Source organism: Pituophis catenifer, unplaced genomic scaffold (genome assembly GCF_029215685.1).
Source record: "Pituophis catenifer annectens isolate HBS135680 unplaced genomic scaffold, rPitCat1.0.hap2 SCAF_8, whole genome shotgun sequence".
NCBI classification, from domain to species: Eukaryota; Metazoa; Chordata; class Lepidosauria; order Squamata; family Colubridae; genus Pituophis; species Pituophis catenifer.
This window is the reverse complement of record NW_027256888.1, coordinates 52116561-52137628: the sequence shown is the minus strand read 5'-3', so window position 1 is coordinate 52137628 and position 21068 is coordinate 52116561. Positions and strand designations below refer to the sequence as shown.

General features: G+C 38.1%; 1 protein-coding gene across 1 annotated transcript in view; it reads left to right on the top strand.

Annotated features, from left to right (window-relative positions):
- MAML3 (mastermind like transcriptional coactivator 3) overlaps nt 1-21068 on the top strand; it is a 319938-nt gene that overhangs the window by 175750 nt on the left and 123120 nt on the right. Inside the window, exon 2 of the mRNA XM_070948580.1 lies at nt 11380-12900. Within this exon, the coding sequence (XP_070804681.1) occupies nt 11380-12900 (1521 nt within the window). The remainder of the gene's footprint in view (nt 1-11379; nt 12901-21068) is intronic.

The following is a 21068-nucleotide window of genomic DNA, read 5'->3' as shown; positions in this document are numbered from 1 at the left end:
ATAAGTGTTATATATTTATCTGATGGTGTTGTAACAAAAATGCAGTGACTTTGTCGCACCGTTGATCTTGGAGTGCATGTCAGAGGTTACCCTCCAAACAACAACTGGAAGCCAAATATTTAATTTAAATACAAATGTAGTTAAAGTTAATTTAATTAAGTATGAATACTCGCATATAACAATGTTCCCTTGTTGTTACAATAAAAATATATATAGTTTCATGAGTCTATGAAAATGCATCTAAGACTTGGTGTGGGCATATATGCACTGTTGTGGCCCCTGATTATATTTTCCACATTATATTTTATTTATTTATTTATTTATTTATTTATTTATTAAATTTCTATACCGCCCTTCTCCAAATAGGACTCAGGGCGGTGCACAGCCAAGATAAAAACAAAGCATACAAAATTTAAGAACAATATTAAAATAATTAAATGTTTTGGCCGAAATTAAGATAACCCAATTTAAAATCAATTTAAAATTTAACTCAGGCCAGCCCAGCTTGTTGAAATAAATAGGTTTTCAGGGCCCGACGAAAAATCCGGAGGTCTGTTATTATACGTAACTCTGGGGGAAGGTTGTTCCAGAGGGTGGGCGCCGCCACAGAGAAGGCTCTCCCCCTGGGGGTCGCCAGCCGACATTGTCTGGCGGACGGCACCCTGAGGAGGCCCACTCTGTGCGAGCGTACTGGCCGGTGGGAGGCTATTGGTGGCAGAAGGCTTATAAACTAAGTGTCCTCTTTTTCTCTCTTTAATTTTTGATATATACAGTGGCAGTATTCTGGAGGTAATGAACCATATGCCCAGCTTCTCATTCCTGTGCTTTTTCTGTAGTATAATTTGACCTTCTGCTCTATGCTCTTAGTGCACACAGTTTCCCTTGTACCCTCAGGGAAAAAATGTCAAACATAAACCCTTCCTCTTGGCATCCCCATTTCTTTCAAAGCCTGTCGAGTGTGAGCCTCTTTGTCAGCTTATTTGCTTCACTAGAGCTTGTTCCAAAACTGCGCGGGGAAGACCAAGCCATTTGCGGCCTTCGTTGCACAAAATAAGTTGTTCATGTTCCTTTTCATAGTAGCTTAGTCTATGACAACTGCAGATTACATGTTCATTGTCCCACTCTGGATAGTACTATGAATGAATTTAATACTCTTTCCATGAAAATGGTCTAATGATGAAATAAATTAGCACTCTGGAATGGCTTCCAGCCAGCTGCCAAACGTTTCTTAGAAATAAAATACTATAAAACTTTGAAAATAAGTGTCAGCATTCTGGTAGAGTGCAATAATATAAATCTTTATGTACCTATTTTTCCATCAAAATGAACCATGAAATCATTCATATCAAACAAAAACCAAAAAGGAACTTCAGTAGAAATATATTAAAACTCCTGGTCAGCATTTAAATTAGGACAGAAAATAATGTCATGGCGCTTTGTTAATATACAGTACATATGCCTGAAAATCTTTATGAAATTGAGTTTAGAAGCAATCAAAGAGGTTTCGTTGGAAATTGCTTAAACAAAGGTTGTTGGGGGTTTGCTGCTTCCTGAACTTAAAGTAACTTTGCCCAAGCACAAACTCAATGTCCTCTTCAACAAGATAGATTAAGAAATAGATAATTAATGAAAGAGTAGTGGTACAATTATAGCACATGAACTAATATTTGATATAGAACCAAGATATCTAATGTACGTTAGGATGGAGATGTTTTGAATCCCACAGCTTTATGGTGCACAAGAGGAAGACACTAAAGGAAAATCACCTGAGTCTTTGTCAGGATGAGAAACAACTCTTAAACGAGTTCTGTCTCAAGTAACAGATATATCTCTGAAGTTCAGAAAATTGAGAACAGGTCCTTTCCATTTGGCAGTCATGAAAATAAACACATTCCAGCCATTTTTGACAAGAATGATTAACTTATGGTCCATGTTACACTTCTGCTTTTGAATTGCTATTTTGGGACCCCGGGAATCCCTTTACCAGAATTACCAATTTGTGCGTGCGTGGACTCTCTGTGCATGCACAAACCCTTCTGCGCATGTGCAAAGGGTAAACATCAGGTTACTTCCTGGTTAAAACCAGGAAGTAATGATGACCGGGTAGGTGGGCAGAGCCTCACGCTGCCATCACTACCAGTTCTCCGAACTGGTCCAAACCGGGAGCATTTCACCCCTGGATATATACTACTCCATACCACGAAAGGTTTACAAAAATGCCTCATACACTAACACCTCCCTCCCAATTCTCATGAAGATAACAGCAGAAGAAAATCACATTTAGATGTCCAAGATTCTACTACTATACCTGTTCTGATAAAAGTAGATTTAGACTCACATGGTGTTTGTTTCTTAGTCTGGCCTATTTTACAGCATTAAACTCAATCAGCAATAAATAACTAATTCAATCAAGTAATTAAGTAAAAAGCAGAGTTTAGTACAGAAGCCACAAGTCCCCAGAGGGGCACTCTTATACCTCAGAATTACCTACTACCCGCAAAACACAAAACAAAGAAAAAGATGGTTTGTAGAGTAAATGGCATACCTTTCGGTTTTAGGGGCAACAACAAAGAAAAAAAAAGATGGAACTTGATGGGACAGGAGACAAAATGAAAAGCAAGAGAGAAAATAGATTATCAACTCTCCCAAATGATTTTTTCTAGACTTTGGGTCAAAATTTTGTAATAAAATTGAACTATTTTTAGGATGGTACAGTTATTGTCAGGTTAAACTTTATTTGGCCATACATTATTCCTCATAAAATCACTCTCTTAACAGTTATTCAAAAAGAGTATCATTAGTAAGACTAATAATTCTCCTTTTGGAAATGGCCTTTGAATCCATAGATTCAATTTATGAATACAGGAACTATCAGGATAACAGAAATATCAGGGCCTCGTCCCTCATGACTGACTGTTTTAGAACAGCAAGAGAGACAGCTGTTGATAAGCACTTCTGCCTTAGTGCTATGTACAGATTGATCCTATAATCATCACTGATAAAGGAGAATATTTGTAGCTTGGGGGTGAAATGAAAGATCCTTGGTGCCCATCAGAGCTCTGATGTTGTTACCTAATTTGGGTAATGAAACACCTGCAAGAAAACAACCAACCTCAGAAAGCACCAAAGACTCCTCATAATCATCACTAGACAAGATTATTCCTGTAAGTCTTGTCAAATGTCAGTTTGCCCCATTCCTAAATGTAAGTAGAGAAGAGAATAATTCTAACTCACAAGCAATATGATTCTAACCTTCCTACTAATATTTAAATTGAAAATATATATTTTCCAAGTGTAGAATGTATTCTGTATCATGTACAGAATGAATACCTACACAAAACCTTGTGCCAGCCTAAAAGAAGTCATTATTACAGATTATATTCTGATTTATTTATGCAGATGGTAAAATTGGCTGTATTTTGGCAGACAATATCATTTCTTTTCAAGGCAGAATGCAGAAATTAAGAATTCTGAGAGGCCATAAGAGAATCAAGAAATAAATATGATAAAAGATTTTTCAGGACAAAGACATTAAGTGGCTATCTTCTGGTAATATTCATCCACCAGTTATTCAAAAATTTACTGTACGCAAAGTTTATTTAGTATATCCTTTTAGTCTAAACAGACTTATTTATAAGTCTTATTCTTATAATTAGAATTTATTGCTAGTGAACAGTGGAAACAAGGTTTGTTTAAAATATTTCTCAATTCACTACTTTTCTCTAGTTTTTGTCTATTTTTTTAAAAGAAGTGCAGCTAATATAATAAAGACATCTGTACAAATTTAAATGTATTTTGTATGAGGTTCAGAATATTCTTTTAACTAATAAGATATGAATTAAATGGAAATAAAAGTTATTTGAAATTTAGCTCAAGCTTTAATCCCAGAATATAATTGAAAGTTAATTTTTGAAGTAAAATGAACCTGAATATGGTTAGTGTGCATACATAGGAGACCATGCATGTTTTCGTGTGTTCCAGATGAGAAAGAAAATCAGATAAAAGTATAGCAAATATTTTTTTTAAAATTATCATTATCATTTGGTTAAGACATAGCTGAGTAAACCACTTCTTTAAGGCTGCTAAAGAAACTGTCTGGGTGCAATCATTCAGAGCTTTGCTCAACTGATCTTTACCTTACGGATAATTTAGGATGGTGAAATAAAATGTAACTTCGCTTGTAATTGCTGTGTACTTTTCCAAGGGACTATTTCAGAGCCTATTATTTTATGAGTTTACTGTAACTTTTGCTCATATACATGGTAGGTTGAAAGTAGAGAATGTTTATCCTAATTCATGAAGTATTGTTATGTGATGCTTATTAATTTACAGATAAATCAGTTTAGGTCAATTTGAATAACGAGAAAAAATGTCATCGATTTTGTGGCATCACATCAATTTTACAAAATAAACCAATGAAGATTTATTTATGAGGAAGATTTCAAATATATATTTTGTGAAAAATTAATTAATGCAAAAATTAATGTTGATGTTTAATTGTTTTTTCATAGAACTTAAAGGTATAATTTCAAAACTGTACCAGATTTTATTTGAAATAATTACAGTATGGCACATTTGCTAGAAGGCTAAAAGTGACTTTGATTCAGAGTACCAATTCAACTGGCTCTTGGTAAAAGTTACATTTATTGAAATGTTGAATTTGATGGCATAAAAAGATGCCAGATAAGCATTAAAACTGAAAAATATTGTATTGATAAACTTGTTTAACATGAGAGTGGATCCAGTGTCTGCATATTTTAGTTGAAAATGCTATAGCTCATAATGTGCAACATGGAAGCCAATTACATTCTTCATGTTTTGTAAATATGGTACCCCAAGTTTTGGTTACAAATAATGGACTAGTTGAAATGTGTTTGAATATTAGTACCTCAGGTTGGTAGTTAGGCTGTTGGTTTGAGCTCTGAGCTTGGCAGTTTGGTTGCAGACGTTTCATCACCATTCAAGGAGACATTGTCATTTGGTTGCAAACGACAAAATGTTTGCAACCAAATTGCCAAGCTTGGAACTCAGACCAACAACCATAATGGACTAGTGTTGTGGAGCTGTAGGCATGAAGGATGAGCTTGGAGATATTTTATTTTGTTTGAGGTAGGTCTTTGCCACCTAGTTCTACTCTGCAGAGCTATATTTAAAATAGAATATAAACTGGCTTTTTCATCCTCTCCTCTTTATCATTAACCTATCTCTGAGGGGAATCACATGTTGGTCCAATGGGGTCATTTTTTAAATTTTCTTTGGTTAAAGCCAAAGGGTATTTCACTGGCTATGTCATAGAATTGTTTAAGACAGTGTGAAATCCAGAACCAACGTGGAATATACTCTGTTATTTCCAATACTGCAGCAATACAATCTAGACAATGCCTTTTTAACTGTCAGTTTCTGGGATAAGATTTGAGACTGGAGGTTCTCTGACCTCCCTTCACATCTCAGCCTGCCTGTTATGTGATCCTAATTCTTAATTATTAGTACAAGAATGTAAGTTCATTTGAGCAGGAATGATTTAGCAGCTCATTTGAAATGACATTGAAAATAAAAGCCACCCATGTTTTAGCAGAGAATTAAATCATAGGATTTGTTCTTTGTTCTTTTTTAAACCTTTGTCTTAGCCAAAGCTCTTAGGAATATTTATTTGTTAGGATTCCTCATGAAAGAAAAATACAGTGAATTTGCACTCCTTTCCACTCTCATGCCAGTCTCAAAATATTTCTATCCTTGAATGGATTCTCAAGCCAAAATCTCAAAGCAACAGGATATTCAGGAGCTTAGATTTAGCAGAATTCATTGACTCTTTGCCCCACAAATATCATGGAGACTCTTCTTTTATTACTGGCCTCTGGTCAGTCTTTGCTGAGCTATTTTCCTGACAGAAATGAATTTAGTTTTAAGGACAGCAAAATCAGTGAGAGCAGCCTTGTCTAACGCAGGCAGATTGAAAGCTTTGTATTAGCAGCTAGAGTTCCCTGTCAGTGAGCAGTCTGACCAACAGGTTTGTGTTAGAGCAAGATGGGCAGGGTAAAATGCTAAAGTCTATTTGAATTTTATGGTCAGATAAAACACTGAAAGAGGATTCAGCCTCTAAGCTTGTTTTGAAGAAGCAATAAAATCACTAAACAGCCGCCGTTGTGGTCACTCCCTATACATAATTGAAATAGCTGCCCACTAAAGTCAAATAGGAGGTGGGAGGGGGCGGTGTAAGTAGCTCTGACTGTTGCTATAACAACAGGCATCTTGGTCTAATTTCTTCTGAAAAATGACTTGCTGCTAGTGGGATGAAGTGCAGCAGCTTTTTTTCTAGCAGATGAAAATGCTGTAGACAGGCATACATGGTCCCTTGTTTAGGTAGCAGATACAGTACTCTGTGGTCTGGCCATTGCACTCCTTTCAGGAATTTTAAGATGAGTTATTCCTGGATATGTAGGGTATAGGTGGGCAATCCAAGGTTGAGAACCACTGCCTTAGGGACTTCCAAAAATTATACCTTAATTGCAATAGTGGAAGGGGCAAAGAATTAAATGCCTAATTGAGGAATGTCCTTGACTTACAACCATTCATTTAACAACTATTCGAGGTTACAACAGCATTGAAAAAAGTGATTTATGACCGTCGCAGCATCCCTGCGGTCACATGATCAAGACACTTGGCAACTAGCATATAGTTATAATGGTTGTAGTATTCCAGGGTCATGTGATTGCTGTTTGCAATTTTTCCAGACAGCTTACGACAAGCAAAGTCAATGGGGGAAGCTGGATTAGTTTTAACAACCACAAGTTTTACTTAACAACTGCAGGGATTTGTTTAGCAATCATGGCAAAAAATATTGTAAATTGTTGACTTACTTAGCAACCATTTTGCTTAATATTGGAAATCTTGGTTCCAATTGTGTTGCAAGTCGGGGACTCACCATATCATATTGAATCATACTTAAGTTTAAATATACATGAAATTAAATTTAGATGTTTGTGATGTTACATTTTGGAATAAAATTCTTGATAAACTAGTGATCCTCTATAATCTAACTTTCTGGGCCAGGAAAATGTTGTTTTATCATATTTCCAAGTGTCTATATGCCATTTCTTTTGGGATATTGTATAAGTTTAAGAAAGTAGGTGTATTGTATTATTCTAAAGTTTTACCTATCTTTGGGGAGCAATAAATGTCCTCTAAATGTAACTTAAGAAGTCACTGAATCATGCTAATGGCTGTGCATTCATTTTAGACACTACAATTCCAATGAATTTCAGCATATTCTCATTCAAGTTAATTTCTATATATTTTTTGGAATGTAGTAGTTCTGGCAATATTGCTCATGATGACAGAATAGAATAGAATAGAATAGAATAGAATAGAATAGAATAGAATAGAATAGAATAGAATAGAATAGAATAGAACGCAATGCAACGCAACGCAATGCAATGCAATTTCTTTGTTCTTTACATCATCAGATGAATTTTGTGTCTTTGGAACTGACATAAACTAACTTAATCATATCCACAAATGAAATATTAGCACAATACAAGAAGAATTTTTAAAAGCCTGAACTCTTTTTCCTGTCTCTGAAGTAGCATTTACCAGATGTCCAGCAAAAGGAAGATATATCCCTGATTTTGTCTTCCATCCAGCAGGCATAGCCCTAAAATCAAATATTGTGCGGTTTTTTTAGTATCTTAACAAGTTATCTCTTCCTGAGCAGTTTTCTCCAGGGCCCATCGCTTCCCTATTAAGTGCTAACCACAAATTAACAAGCTCAGCTCTGTGACCTTAATTAGTTGATTAGTACCCTGGGCAGCTTACCTGTTGCCTGAAATTGGAAAGACCTTAATCAGTTACATTCTGAAGGCCTCCTAACACCTCTAGTGCATTCCTATGATGGAAAAAACAGTCTTCCTAAATGCTGAAAAAGTAAATTTATATACATGTAGGCCTAAACACTTTTTGTTTGTTTGTTTGCAATTTTTCACTATAATTTTTGTTATAGTGCATTAATATGCAAGAGGCTTTTTTATCAAACTATATATCTTAAGAATTGGAATATATATATGTATGTATATGTATGTATATATGTATGTATGTGTATATGGAATATATATATATATAAGTGTTTTACCGAGATACCTGGTCTACTCCAACATGTGGGAGAGAGCATTCTGCCAGGTTCGAATCCAAGTAAGGGTAAGGCTGGCTGATGAGAGCTAAGAAGCTTGAAATAGATCTATAGCAGTCTCCCTTTATTTCTTTATCAGTAAAATATATATATATTATATATATATCAATTTTTCTTACTTCTTCGTAGGGTTTATGTGTATTTTTCTTCTAGCCAGGTTTTCCCTACGTAGCCAAGGTTTTTTTGTAGCTCCAGCTCAGTAGAATCTCATCTACTCGGTTCTGGGCTTTTTTCTTTTCTAACACCTAGCAAGCTCTCACTGCTAGGTGGGAGACCTAAATAGATCCATTTCTAGCTCGTTAGCTGTCATCAGTAGGCCACTGGAGCTACAAAAAAACCTTGGCTACGTAGGGAAAACCTGGCTAGAAGAAAAACATATATATATATATATATCAGCTTCTGTAAAATTCTTAATGTTGTTTTCTATGATCACTGAAGTTTTTTTCTTATAATGTGTCTTTTGATAGTGTCTTTTTATCTACACTAGCAAAAAAGTGCATTAATTAAATCTAGGTTTATGGTCTATTACATTACATATAACAGATTTTTCCATTTTTGTAGATTCACTTCAGACAAGTATACAACAAACATGTTGATTTTACCTGGTGTTATGTAGTTTATAAAAGGACCTGGTGTCATGCAATATGTTTTCTGCTATGTCATGTTGGATGAGGATTATGGAAGTTGTTAATTTACTAATTAACCTGAAGAGTCCCAGATTGAAGAAAGCTGAAAAAAAAATAATATGTAGGGAATTAAAACTAAGAATTCTGGGAATCTTTGAAATTAACTGCTGCAGTTTTCTTGTCTTGTTTCTTCATTTAAAGCAGTTGTAGTCATTTACAGACCTTGTGCTTCCTGCAGGTCTCAGCAACCTAGGAGTCCTCCACTAAAATTAACAGCAAAATTCTGTTTTTTAAAGCTGCTGGTTTGCACTGAGTGACTCATACCTTGGTCATCTCTTATTTGGATAATGCACACTATATAGGGCTATCTTGAAGAGTATTCAGAAACTACAGTTGGTCCAGAGTACAACAGTGTGAATAGTTCTGGAAGCACCTGGGGAGGCACATGTAGCACCACTGTCACTGGCTGCTGATCTGTTTCCAGGTCCAATTCAAGGTGTTAGCCATCACCTTTAAAGCTCTTTATGGCATGGGTCTGGGATATCTGAGGAACTGTCTTTCCCCAATGGGATTTGCCAGCCACACCATTTCTGGCAGAAAGGGCCTATGGCGGTCCCCATCAACAAAGGAGTTTTGGCTGGAGAAAAGCCATGCCCCCCCCAGTGGTGAAATCCAATTTTTTTTACTACCGATTCTGTGGGCGTGGTGTGGCTTGATGGGCATGGCAGGGGAAGGATACTGCAAAATCTCCATTCTCACCCCACTCAAGGGAAGAATATTGCAATATCTCCATTCCCACCCCACTCTGGGGCCAGCCAGATGCGATATTTGCCAGTTCTCCGAACTGCTCTAAATTTTCGCTACCAGCTCCCCAGAACCTGCTGGATTTCACCCCTGTCCCCCCACCCTTGAAACATCTTACTGCCAGAGATGAGATCTGCCCCCATCCTTTTGGTCTTTAGGAAAAGCCTTAAAATCTGGCTCTGCTGGTTGGCATGGGGCTCTGATGGCTATAGGCTAGAGGTGGTTGGTGCAGTGACAGAGAATGCACCATTGCCACTCTGCTCTAAATTTGAGGTCTTTTATTTTGTATTTAATCTTTTGTAATTCTAATCTGTTTTTATATGTATAATGGTTGCTATATGTATATATATATTATATTATATTGTAAACTGCCCAAAGTTACCTCAAACGGCCAGATGGACAGTGTATAAATTCAGGTAATAATAAATAATAATAACTTTTTCATCAAGCCTGTAGCACTAACATTTTCTTGAGGTATGCCATCCAGTACTAATGAGGCCCCATTTCAAATGGGAACAAAAAGGGGCTCTGAGATTCGTCACTGTTATTCAATTATATATTTTTAAATAAAAAATTAATTGTGTGATCTCCTGGGCATTACCTGGGCATTTACCACATTGCTCAGAGGCACTACAGTATTGATTGATAATTTACTGAATGTTCAGATGATAGTATGGTGAGATTACATAAAATAAAGGGATGGGAACTGCATCTTTCAGTGAACCTCTTACATAAAACCTGCACTCTTGAACTGAAGGTCCCATGAAGTACTTTTCTTTCTATCATGCATTTGAAAGGAGAAGAAACAATCAATATAAACCCCATCTGAAGGGTAGGTTGCATTGGGGAGAAATGGCAATATGGCCTACCTTATCCTAGCTGCTTTTTCTCATCAGATTAATTTGGCTGAGATGGTCTGCACATTTTTATTAGTAAACGATTGGCTGTGCCATTTATTCAATATAGTAAGTACTTGCCTTGATTTTTCAATGCATTATCTTGGGAAATGTTCCATTATGGTCTATATATTATAACTGATATAAAGTATGTACAGTATATAATGAAAAGAAAAGTCTGTTGGCAAAAATCACTAGATTTTCTTGCAAGCTGAAGTAGGAAAAATGCTTCTTAAGTAACAACTGTTGTGCTGAGGACTATTTGTTTAATTTTGTTTATTGGTTTCACCTAGCAACATGTGGCAAAACAGATAATTGTGGTGTTATAATAGTGTATTTTTAAAAGCCTTGGTATAAAAACTCCTGAAATTAAAATGCAATGGGAAATTTTCAACAGTGCCTCTTTACATAGCATGTGGGAGAGCTACGTAACGCTGCTTTCTGGAAGTTTCCTACTTACATAGCAAATGGATATATTATGGAGATGGCTAGGATAAACCTTTCAGTCATGTATGCTGGTACTAGATATGGTAATTTTTTAGTGTTTGAAATATGACCACTCATTGAAATAGTGGCTCCATTCCAGTCTACCACTGCATTCTGGTTAATATGTTAGAATATCTTACAGCTAAGCTGTAATGTTGATACACATCCAATGATACACAACCATCTGTGAGAAGAAATTGTGTCTCTAAAGTTTTGTATTATTCCAATAAGTAATGTCCAGAAATCCAACCCAGAATGTTTTGAAACAACATAGTCTTTATGAATCATAATAAATTAGTAAAACTTCCTGTATAGAGTTATGTTGATTTATAAACGGTAGAAATATACAAATGTTGAATTAATATCTTTTTCTTTTCTGTTCAAGCTTCAAGAGACGGTGAAGAGAAAATTAGAAGGAGCACGATCACCCCTCAACGGAGAACAGCAGAATGGTGTCTGTGACAGAAGCTTCTCTCCAACTAATAAGCGGATACGGAAAGATGTACCTGGGATTGAGAGAGTCAATAGTTTGCCAAACAGTTTGCCTTTGTCTTCTATTTCTCCTCTTCACCAGCTTGACCTAAAGCCATCTTTGCCCCTACAAAACAGTGGAACTCATGAGGGTAACCTGGAAGACCTAGGTAAAAATGGTGGACTTTCTGACCTAAAACTCCCAATCAATGGATGTACCGAGCTTGAAGATAGTTTTAACATTCTGCACAACAATAGTAGCAGCAACAAAGAACTGAAACAAGAGCCCTTGGATGATCCCAACTGCACTGACAATTCTGACACATCCCTTTCCAATCAGAATAAACTCTTTTCAGACATTAACCTGAATGATCAGGAGTGGCAGGAATTAATAGATGAGCTAGCTAACACTGTTCCAGAAGATGATATACAAGATTTGTTTAATGAAGATTTTGAAGAGAAAAAGGAACCTGAATTTCCGAGACCAGCCACTGAGATTCAGGAGATTGCCAGTGTTAAAAGTGATCCATGTCACTCTCCATTTGCTCACTTACCAACAGGCTCTCCCCAGGTAAGACCGTCATCATCAGGGCCTCCATTTTCAAATATCCCTACGGGTTCCAGTCTCTCTTCAGGCTCTAATGGTCCTCCGGCTCCAAGCCTGGATAGTTCCCTAGCAAACTGTGTGGTTCAGTCCCCTCAGACTCCCAACCAAGCACATCCTTCAAACCAAACTCAGTCACGACCAGGCAATAGTTTCCACATGAATCCAACGACAGTGACAACAGCAGGCCCAGGGCCTAGCCAAGTAACTGTGAGTAGCACTGACTTGTCTCCAGCTGAGCAGTTGAAGCAGATGGCAGCCCAGCAGCAACAGCGGGCTAAGCTGATGCAGCAGAAACAGCAACCGCCGCCACAGCATCCAAACCAAGTATCTAGCTGGTCGCCAGTGGGGCCTCCATCTAGTCCTTATGGAGGACCTTTCAGTACAGATAAACCAAATAGCCCGATGATGTACCCCCAAGCCTTTAACAACCAAAATCCTGCAGTGCCTCCCACGGCAAACAACTCACAAAAGACTGCAATAAATAACTACCTCCCTCAAAACCATATCAATATGATTAGTCAGCAGCCAAATAATCTGGGTACAAACTCTTTGAGCAAACAAAGCAATATGCTTTCTTATGGCAACACTAAACCTCTGTCTCATTTCAATGCCGATCTTAGTCAAAGGATGACTCCACCAATGTCCAATTCCAACAAGAGTCCTATGATGCCCTATATGCAGCAACAACAGCAACAGATTCCTCAACAGCCACCAATTCAGGCTCAAATGACACCTTTGAGTGAGGAGCAGAAGCGCATGCTTATTTTGAAGCAGAAAGGAATGATGAACCAGCCAGTAGCTTATGGAACTCTTCCATCTCTAGGTCAGGTAAGTGTGGACAGAGAATGTTCTCTGTGAATGGCTCATATGAATTAACAGAATAACTCAATAGAAACTACAACTTTCTCTTTGTATTTGCCATATCTTTTTTAAACATTTGTTTCTTCATATAACTTGCTAGTAGCTTCAAACTCAACTTTCTCCTAAGTTAGTGTTACTTCTGTCAGTACATAACTATGGAACCTATATTGGCAATAGTTTTGAATGTTCATCTCCAGATATTTAATTCATTCTCAAAAATTACTAAAAGATTTCTAATATAGTTTTACTCTGACCCATTAACTACCATATAAAATTAAAGACGTACCTACCTTTTTTGGTGAGGAAAACAAGAAAAAATCTTCCTCTGCCTCCCAGCAATTTGCCTCCTTGCAGAAAAAAGCGGAGGCCAAAAGTGGGGCACGTGGAGGAGGCAAAAGGCAATGGCAATCCCTGCAGCCTGAAACAGCTGATGGTTGGGAGGCCGATCCAACCGACAATCAGCTGCTTGTGCTAATCAGGCTGTGCTGAAGCTGAAACTGAAACGGGCTGTTTGCTGTTTGCTGCAAGAAAGCAAATTGCTGGGAGGCAGAGACCAAAGGGTGGGGGCTGGTGGGTGGGCAGGGCTACATTCAGTGTATTAGACGCACCCAAATTTTCACCCTCTTTTGGGGGGGGAAGTGCATCTTAACTCTGAAAAATATGGTAATATGAGGTTAAATTTATATAATAAATGAAATAATTACCTGGTTCATGACAAAGAATTAGCTATGGAAGCTAATATATGTATATATGAATTTCAGTTTTTGGTTGCAAATGGTGGCCATGAATTATCCTGCTATAATAACAGTGCAAGAAAAATTGATAAATGTAATGTGTTTTTGATGTGATAGTTGCTGTATTTATTGTTCAGAATAGATGTATTCTTATAGTTTGGTAAAGCAATATATAGCCAGTGCCATATTGAATGTGAAATCAATGGGCTTGAACAGATGTCTACCAATCAACTCCAAATCAGCCAGAATATTTTAATTTAAAAAGAAACAAAGAGGCTTCAATATGTTCCTCAATGCAGGAAGACAAGAGATGAATTCGATTGATTATAAATTAGAGCTGCTATTAAGAATTACCTCATAGCATTAAGAATGAAGAAATGTCAGTTTTTCTCTACTCTTCCTGCATCTGCAAAGCACCATCAGTGGCTCTGTTTAGGGTCACTTATTGTCTTTTGAGTAAAGAGGATTCTGAGGTTCATCTTCAAGGTTGAGCTGAAGAATTCACAATGCACCTACTGGATAAAATAACTCAAATCCATTCTCAATTAGAAATCAAACATGGAGCAAGTCCATTGGAGATACCTTGGGAATTTCTTACCCAGTTATCTGGGAAAAGTTTGATCTTGTTGGACCTGAGAAAAATGGTTGGGTTCTTGGGATTATAAGTGTAGCCACCTTGGATTTGGATCCATACCACTCCTGGCAGGTAGAGGTCGCTCAGGAGATGACATGCAGGTGGATCTAGTGATGGTTAATGCAGCCTTAGTGAGAGGATGTTAAGCTTCATTTAAAGAGCCACTGGTATATCCTCTTCTCAAGAAGTCATCACTGGACCCTACCATTCTTCATTTTTGTTCAGTCTCCCATCTTTCCCTCTTAGGGAAGGTGGTTGAGAAGGCAGTGCTTCTGCAGCTCCAGAGGATCCTGGTAAAACAGATTATTTGGACCTCTGCCAGTCAGGTTTCAGTCGCAGATACGGGATGGAAACAGCATCGGTCACGCTTTTGGATGATCTCTGGCAGGAGCATTATGGGAACAGTGCATCCATCTTGGCTCTTCTTGACCACTTGGTGACTTTTGATATCACCAAACATATTGTCAAACTGCTTCACCAGTTTGAAATGGGGCACAGTTTTCTGCTGGTTCACCTCCTTCTTTTGGGACAGTCCCAGTTGGTGTTGTCAGAGAGCAAGAATTCTAACCCTGTTCTATGCGATGCTGCAGGGCTTGGTGCTTAATATCTACATGAAGCCATCAGATAAGATCATACATTGCCACAAAATAAGGCATGACCAGTATAACCAGTATAAGGATGAAGATATATACCTTGGTTTAACCAGCATACTAGTCATGCTGGTTAAACCAAGGTATATATCTTCATCCTGGCTAAAGTAAGCGATGCTGTGGATGCCCTTTTGCAGTACTTGGAGGCTGTGAGGGAGGGCTGTGGGTTGGGGAACAATAGGCTTAAACTGAACCCTGGTAAGATGGACTGGCTGTGGGAGAGGGCTCTTTTATAAACTGGAAGTTTATGATCTTTGTTTTTACATGGGGTTACACAGCGTCAGATAGACCTGATGTGTAATCTGGGGGTCCTCTTGAACTCACAACTCTTGCAAATGGCAGTCATGGTTAGGAGGGCCTTTGCTCAACTTCATCTTGTGCACCAGTTACGCCTTTCCCTGATTTGAGAAACTCTCCTTTTAGTCACTCATATCCTACTCATCCCCTGAATGGACTTTTGCAATGTGTACTAAATGGGGCTGCTCTTGAAGACTATCCAGAAGTTGCAATTGGTGCAGAATGTAGCAGTGTGAGCAATCTTGGGCATTCCTAGGATTGCACAAATAACACCTCTGCTACACGAGTGGCATTGGGTGCCAGTTTGCTTCCAGTTCTAATTCAAGGCAACGGTTATCACCTTTAAAGTCCTTTGTGGAATGGGGCTAAGTTACCTGATGAACCATCTCATTCCAATTACATTGTCCCATCCTGCGCGCTCACATTTTTGGTGCTGGGGCAAACCAGTTATTAATTCATGTGCCGCCCACCTCTGATTCTACCTCAGTAACTTTAACATGTATGGACTTCAACTCTCAAAATTCCCCAGTCAGGCAGACTACGGAATTCTGGGAGTTGAAGTCCACACGTTACCAAGGTTGAGAAACAGAGTGCATGTACTATAAAGCAGTACAGAGTTGCAGAGTGTATGTAATATAAAATAGAATAAACTATTACCTGTTTTAGGCTCTCACTAATTCCCCGACAATTAGTTTCCCCTACTCATCTTCCAAACCAGCTTTCTCCAATCACCAGCCTTTTAGATTTATTGGGGTCTTAGAATTCTCAGGAAGTATAACAGATAATTTTGTTGTTTTGCAAAGTGATCTCGACTATGTGTCTGAATGGGTCATCTATTTGGCAAGTTCAAATTTCGATTAATAAATGCTCTGTCTTTCATATTGGTAAACGTTATCAAAATGTCAAGTATATGCTAGGTGGCATTGATCTAGCAGATGACCCTCACTTTGTTAAGGACCTAGGTGTACTTATCTCTGACGATTTATGCTCCAAAGCTCACTGTAACAGCGTTGCTAAAAAAGCATTAAGAGTTGTAAACTTAATTTTGCGAAGCTTTTTTTCTGGAAACGTATTGCTAATTATAAAACTTATGCTAGACCAATTTTAGAGTATTGTTCAACTGTTTGGAATCCCTGCCATATATCTGACATCAGTACAATTGAGCGGGTTCAGAAGTACTTCACGAAAAAAGTCTAGCACTCTTCTGTACACAATAGAATTCCTTATGCTACTAGGCTCGAAATTCTCGGTTTGGATCGCTTAGAACTGTGTCACTTGCGGTCAGACCTAGGTATTGCATACAAAATTATACGTAGTAATGTTTTACCTGTAAATGACTTTTTCTGTTTTAATCGCAATAATAGGCATGCAAACAACCGCTTTAAACTCAATATAAATCGTTCTAAACTTGACTGTAAAAAATATGATTTCTGTAATAGAGTTGTCAAAGTCTGGAATGCCCTACCTGATTCAGTTGTCTCAGCTACAAATTTTCACAGTTTTAGTCACAAATTGACTTCCGTGGACCTTACTTCATACTTAAGAGGTCCGTAGGGGGGAATGCATAAGTACACTAACGTGCCTATTGTTCCTGTTGTATTTTTATTCTCTTATCTTGTTCTCATTATTGTTTGAAAAATTCCAATAAATAAAATAAATAAATAAAATAAGTACAGTGAAATATATTATCAGGCCACCATTGCAAATCTTGTTATGTTCTTTCCTAACATATTTGGAGAACAAGAAATTTGGAAACACTGTTCTTGGAGGTTCCATCATCACTCTACAGCCAACAATAGACTATACAATAGCTTTATCATTGCACTGTCAAGTGTGGTTGTGTATGTGTGTGTGTGTCTGTATGCATATGTATGTCAATACACACACACACCATGGTATCAAGATGCAAAAAAATTGTCCCAGTTTCAGAAAAATAACGATTTCTGTACCTAATAAAACCCTATATCCTTTAACCTTCAAATGACCTAACCTAATAGAAATCTAATCTTTCTACTGTGTATAGAAAGATCTTTGTAGTCCCAGTAGGCCAATTTAGAGGCATGCCGATTAAAAAATGAATTAGGTGGGAAAGGTAAAACAGTAGCCATCCATATGGAATGTATTTCCCCTTCTTTCTCTTGCTGCTTTCCTGAAAAATGTTTGTTAATTGACCTCCTCAGCAGTCAGGAATAATTGTTCTTCACAATGATGGGAAAAGATCATCTGATAACATAGAATTACAGAGATTCTGCCCTTCCCTCTCGGACTTTTTTTTCGGCCTTGGAAAATAAAGGGAATTAAGGATGGCCAGAGTATTTTTCCTTGGTTTTATTTTTAATAATAATAATGAGTTTCACGTTTAATGACTAAAGATAATAATAAATATGAGCTTTTTTGGAATTGTTTCTAGCATAGCACAATATCATTGCATAGTTAGCATCTTTATTAGGTGTTTTATGTTCCTCTCTGTGTTTCCATATATATTTTTTCTGTAGATGTTTAAGAGTTGCCCGATGAAAGGTTATTCCAGTAGAAAAACCTGGCCTGAACTGTTGCTTTCTAGATGAGAAGCAATTACAATTCCTAAATTTCCATTTATTGACTCTGTTGACCAATAATTCTGGGAGATTACTAGTTCAAACATATATGAATAATCCTGAGTTAGGTGAAGCTGCTGTAAAATCAGTGTATTGGATTCTTTCCTTAGCACAGTGGTCCCCAACCTTTCCAGCTTGGTGGCCTGGCACAAGGGGTGTGTGTGTGTATGTGTGTGTGTGACTTGCAGGTGCACATACACGCAAACAGATCAGTGGTGGGTTTCAAATTTTTTTCCTACCGGTTCTGTGGGTGTGGCTTGGTGGGCATGGCATGGCTTGGTGGGCATGGCTTGGCTTGGAGGGCGTGGCAGGGGAAGGATGCTGTAAAATCTCCATTCCCACCCCACTCCAGGGGAAGGTTACTGCAAAATCCCCATTTCCTCCCGATCAGCTGTGACTTGGGAGGCAGAGGGGCGGGGCCAGTCAGAATTTTTACTACTGGTTCTCCGAACTACTCAAAATTTCTGCCACCGGTTCTCCAGAACTGGTCAGAACCTGCTGAAACCCACCTCTGACACAGATCCATTTGAAGGCACTTGACCGGATGGCATTTGAGCTCACGCATGAAGCTCTACTTGTGCTTGCACGCCACAAGTGTGAATGGCCCTTTACACATGCACATTCGCCCCTCTCTCACAGCCTGGTTTCGAACAGGTCACGACCTGGTAGTGAGCTGTGGCCCAGCACTAACTTAACCTAGCTTCCATGGTATGACAGTTATGCAAATGTATAAAAGGAAGGATAGGTAGACCGCCTTCTACCATATAGTTCCCAGCGACCGGTAAGATCCTACAGAGTCGGTCTCCTCCGGGTCCCATCAGCTAAACAATGTCGGCTGGCGGGCCCACGGGGGAGGGCCTTCTCTGTGGCTGCCCCGGCTCTCTGGAACCAATTACCTCCTGAAGTCCGGACCGCCCCCACCCTATTGGCCTTCCGGAAAGCGGTAAAGACCTGGCTCTTCCGGCAGGCCTGGGGCCGTTGATCTCATTATAGTGATCTTGCGAGACCCGGCCACAAATTGGAGTGTATGTGTTTTAACGTTTTAATGCTTTAATGTTTTAATGTCTGCTTTTAACTTTTGTATGGGATATTGTTACATTGTTTTATTCTCTATTGTAAGCCGCCCAGAGTCCCTTGGGAGTTGGGCGGCATAAAAATGCGACAAAATAAATAAATAATAAATAAATAGGGAGCCTTATTTATTGAAGGAAGTATGTACAATACTTCACTTGTCAAATTTTATTAACTTTTATCTATTCCCACAAATATGATGGGCTTTGTTGATTCTGTAGCACTCCATGTGGTATTCTGAGAAAAACATTTCACCATCAATAACAGGAAAGTGTGAAAGTTCAGGCAAAATGATTATTCTTAAGTTTATATTTCTGCTTCTGTTTTTTTTCTTTCTAAGGCTGAAGTGTGAGCGTGAAAAGAAAGGAGCAGAAAGAATCTTGTATGGATTTGGTTTTAGGGACAAAGTCATGAGATTCTGGAAAGAACATTAACACAGAGAGAACAAAACAAACTGTTCTTTATGTGGAAGTAAACAAGGGAAATTCTGAAGATGGGACTTGTGTGTGCTTTCACACTTTCCTCTTATGGGTAATGAAATATTTTTCTCAGAGTACCACATAGGAACTCTTGTATAAGACTATTAATAGATATTCAGAGATTAATCAGACCTCATAAAATTGTATAAACACCTTTCCCTATTTATTTCTAATACAACTGTTGCAATGTGGCACTTGAATCTCTGTGTAAATATGTTGGCTACATGAACATCCTGCAAGGAGATTAGTAGCTCATAACCTTCATGTTATATGGCAGAGTGTAGTTGATGCTCCAACTTATTTTCCAGGCTTTGATTAGCTTCATTAATTATACTAAAAAAAGAAAGGTGTGTGTGGCTGGAGAGAAATCCATGCATACAGCTCAACATGAATAGGAGTAATTAGACAACTGGCAGAGTGTTAAGTTGGAGGTCTAGGGAGAAAAACTAAGAAATCTGCAGAATTTCTCCATGCCCAGCAACCAGTGGAATTTGTATAACCTTCTACTGAATACAATTTCTCTGGAGGGCAGTGGTTGTGACTCATTTCTTAGCTTAAAAGCCTGAAGTAAGTACTATTTGCTTTGCCAAATATCTGCTACCAATTCTGTAAGAAATGTAACCCATATAAGATATATACTCGAATGCTTTGAGAGTTACTCCCAATTCTATTCTAATGATATCAGACAAATTTTATAGCTGTAATTTGTTTTTCAAAATAAATACTGGAAAATAAGGAATCAAATTCCTTACAAACTGCTTAACCAATGCTTTGAAAGAAAGCATGCTGAAAAATATTGGTGTATAGAATATCTTGAACAGTCTAAAGACCCATATATAGTAGAACCTCTGATCATGAACGCTTCTGACCACGACCAAATCGGGTTCTGACGAAAAAATTCACATTTTTTTTTGTGACCGATGTCTCCTTCTGCGCTATTTTTTTTTGTAAGCACCAAATTTCCAAAATTAGGTTCAGGTCACAATCAAATCGGTTTGCGACCAAAGTTATGGAATGAATTATGGTCATGCCCAGAGGTTCTACTGTATATTGACACATGGATGTTGAAACAATGGGGCTGCTATTGAATATTCCTTGAGTTGTCTATTATTATTGTTTCTTGCCAGAACAAAGTCTGTGTGGTAGGCAGGGGTGGGTTCTACTTACCTTTACTACCGGTTTGCAACGGGACTGCGTGTGCGCGTTTGCTTCACTCGTACACATGCGCGTGCTTCTGCGCATGCACAGATCATCCATGATGGCATTGTGGCGGCTGGAGGGAGCTTTCCACTGATTTTACTACCAGTTCTATAGAACCGGACCGAACCGGGAGCAACCCACCACTGGTGGTAGGTCTGCTTGAACATGGTGAACACAAACATAAGTAGAAGGTTCAAGGATTTATTGAGCAGAGCAGAGCAAAACTTTATAACAAGGAATATTACAAACCAATTCAGAAATATCCACAAATGAGGTAACAAAAAAGACAACATTCAATAAAAGATTATAAATGTCAAATAAACAAACATATTTTTCCAGCTGTTGAGAACCCTGCCTCATGAGAGACAACAGCAATGTTTCTCAATCTCAGCAACTTTAAGATGTGTGGACTTTAATTCCCAGAATTCCTGAGCCAACATACAATCTAGGATTCAGCACATTTCCCAGGCATC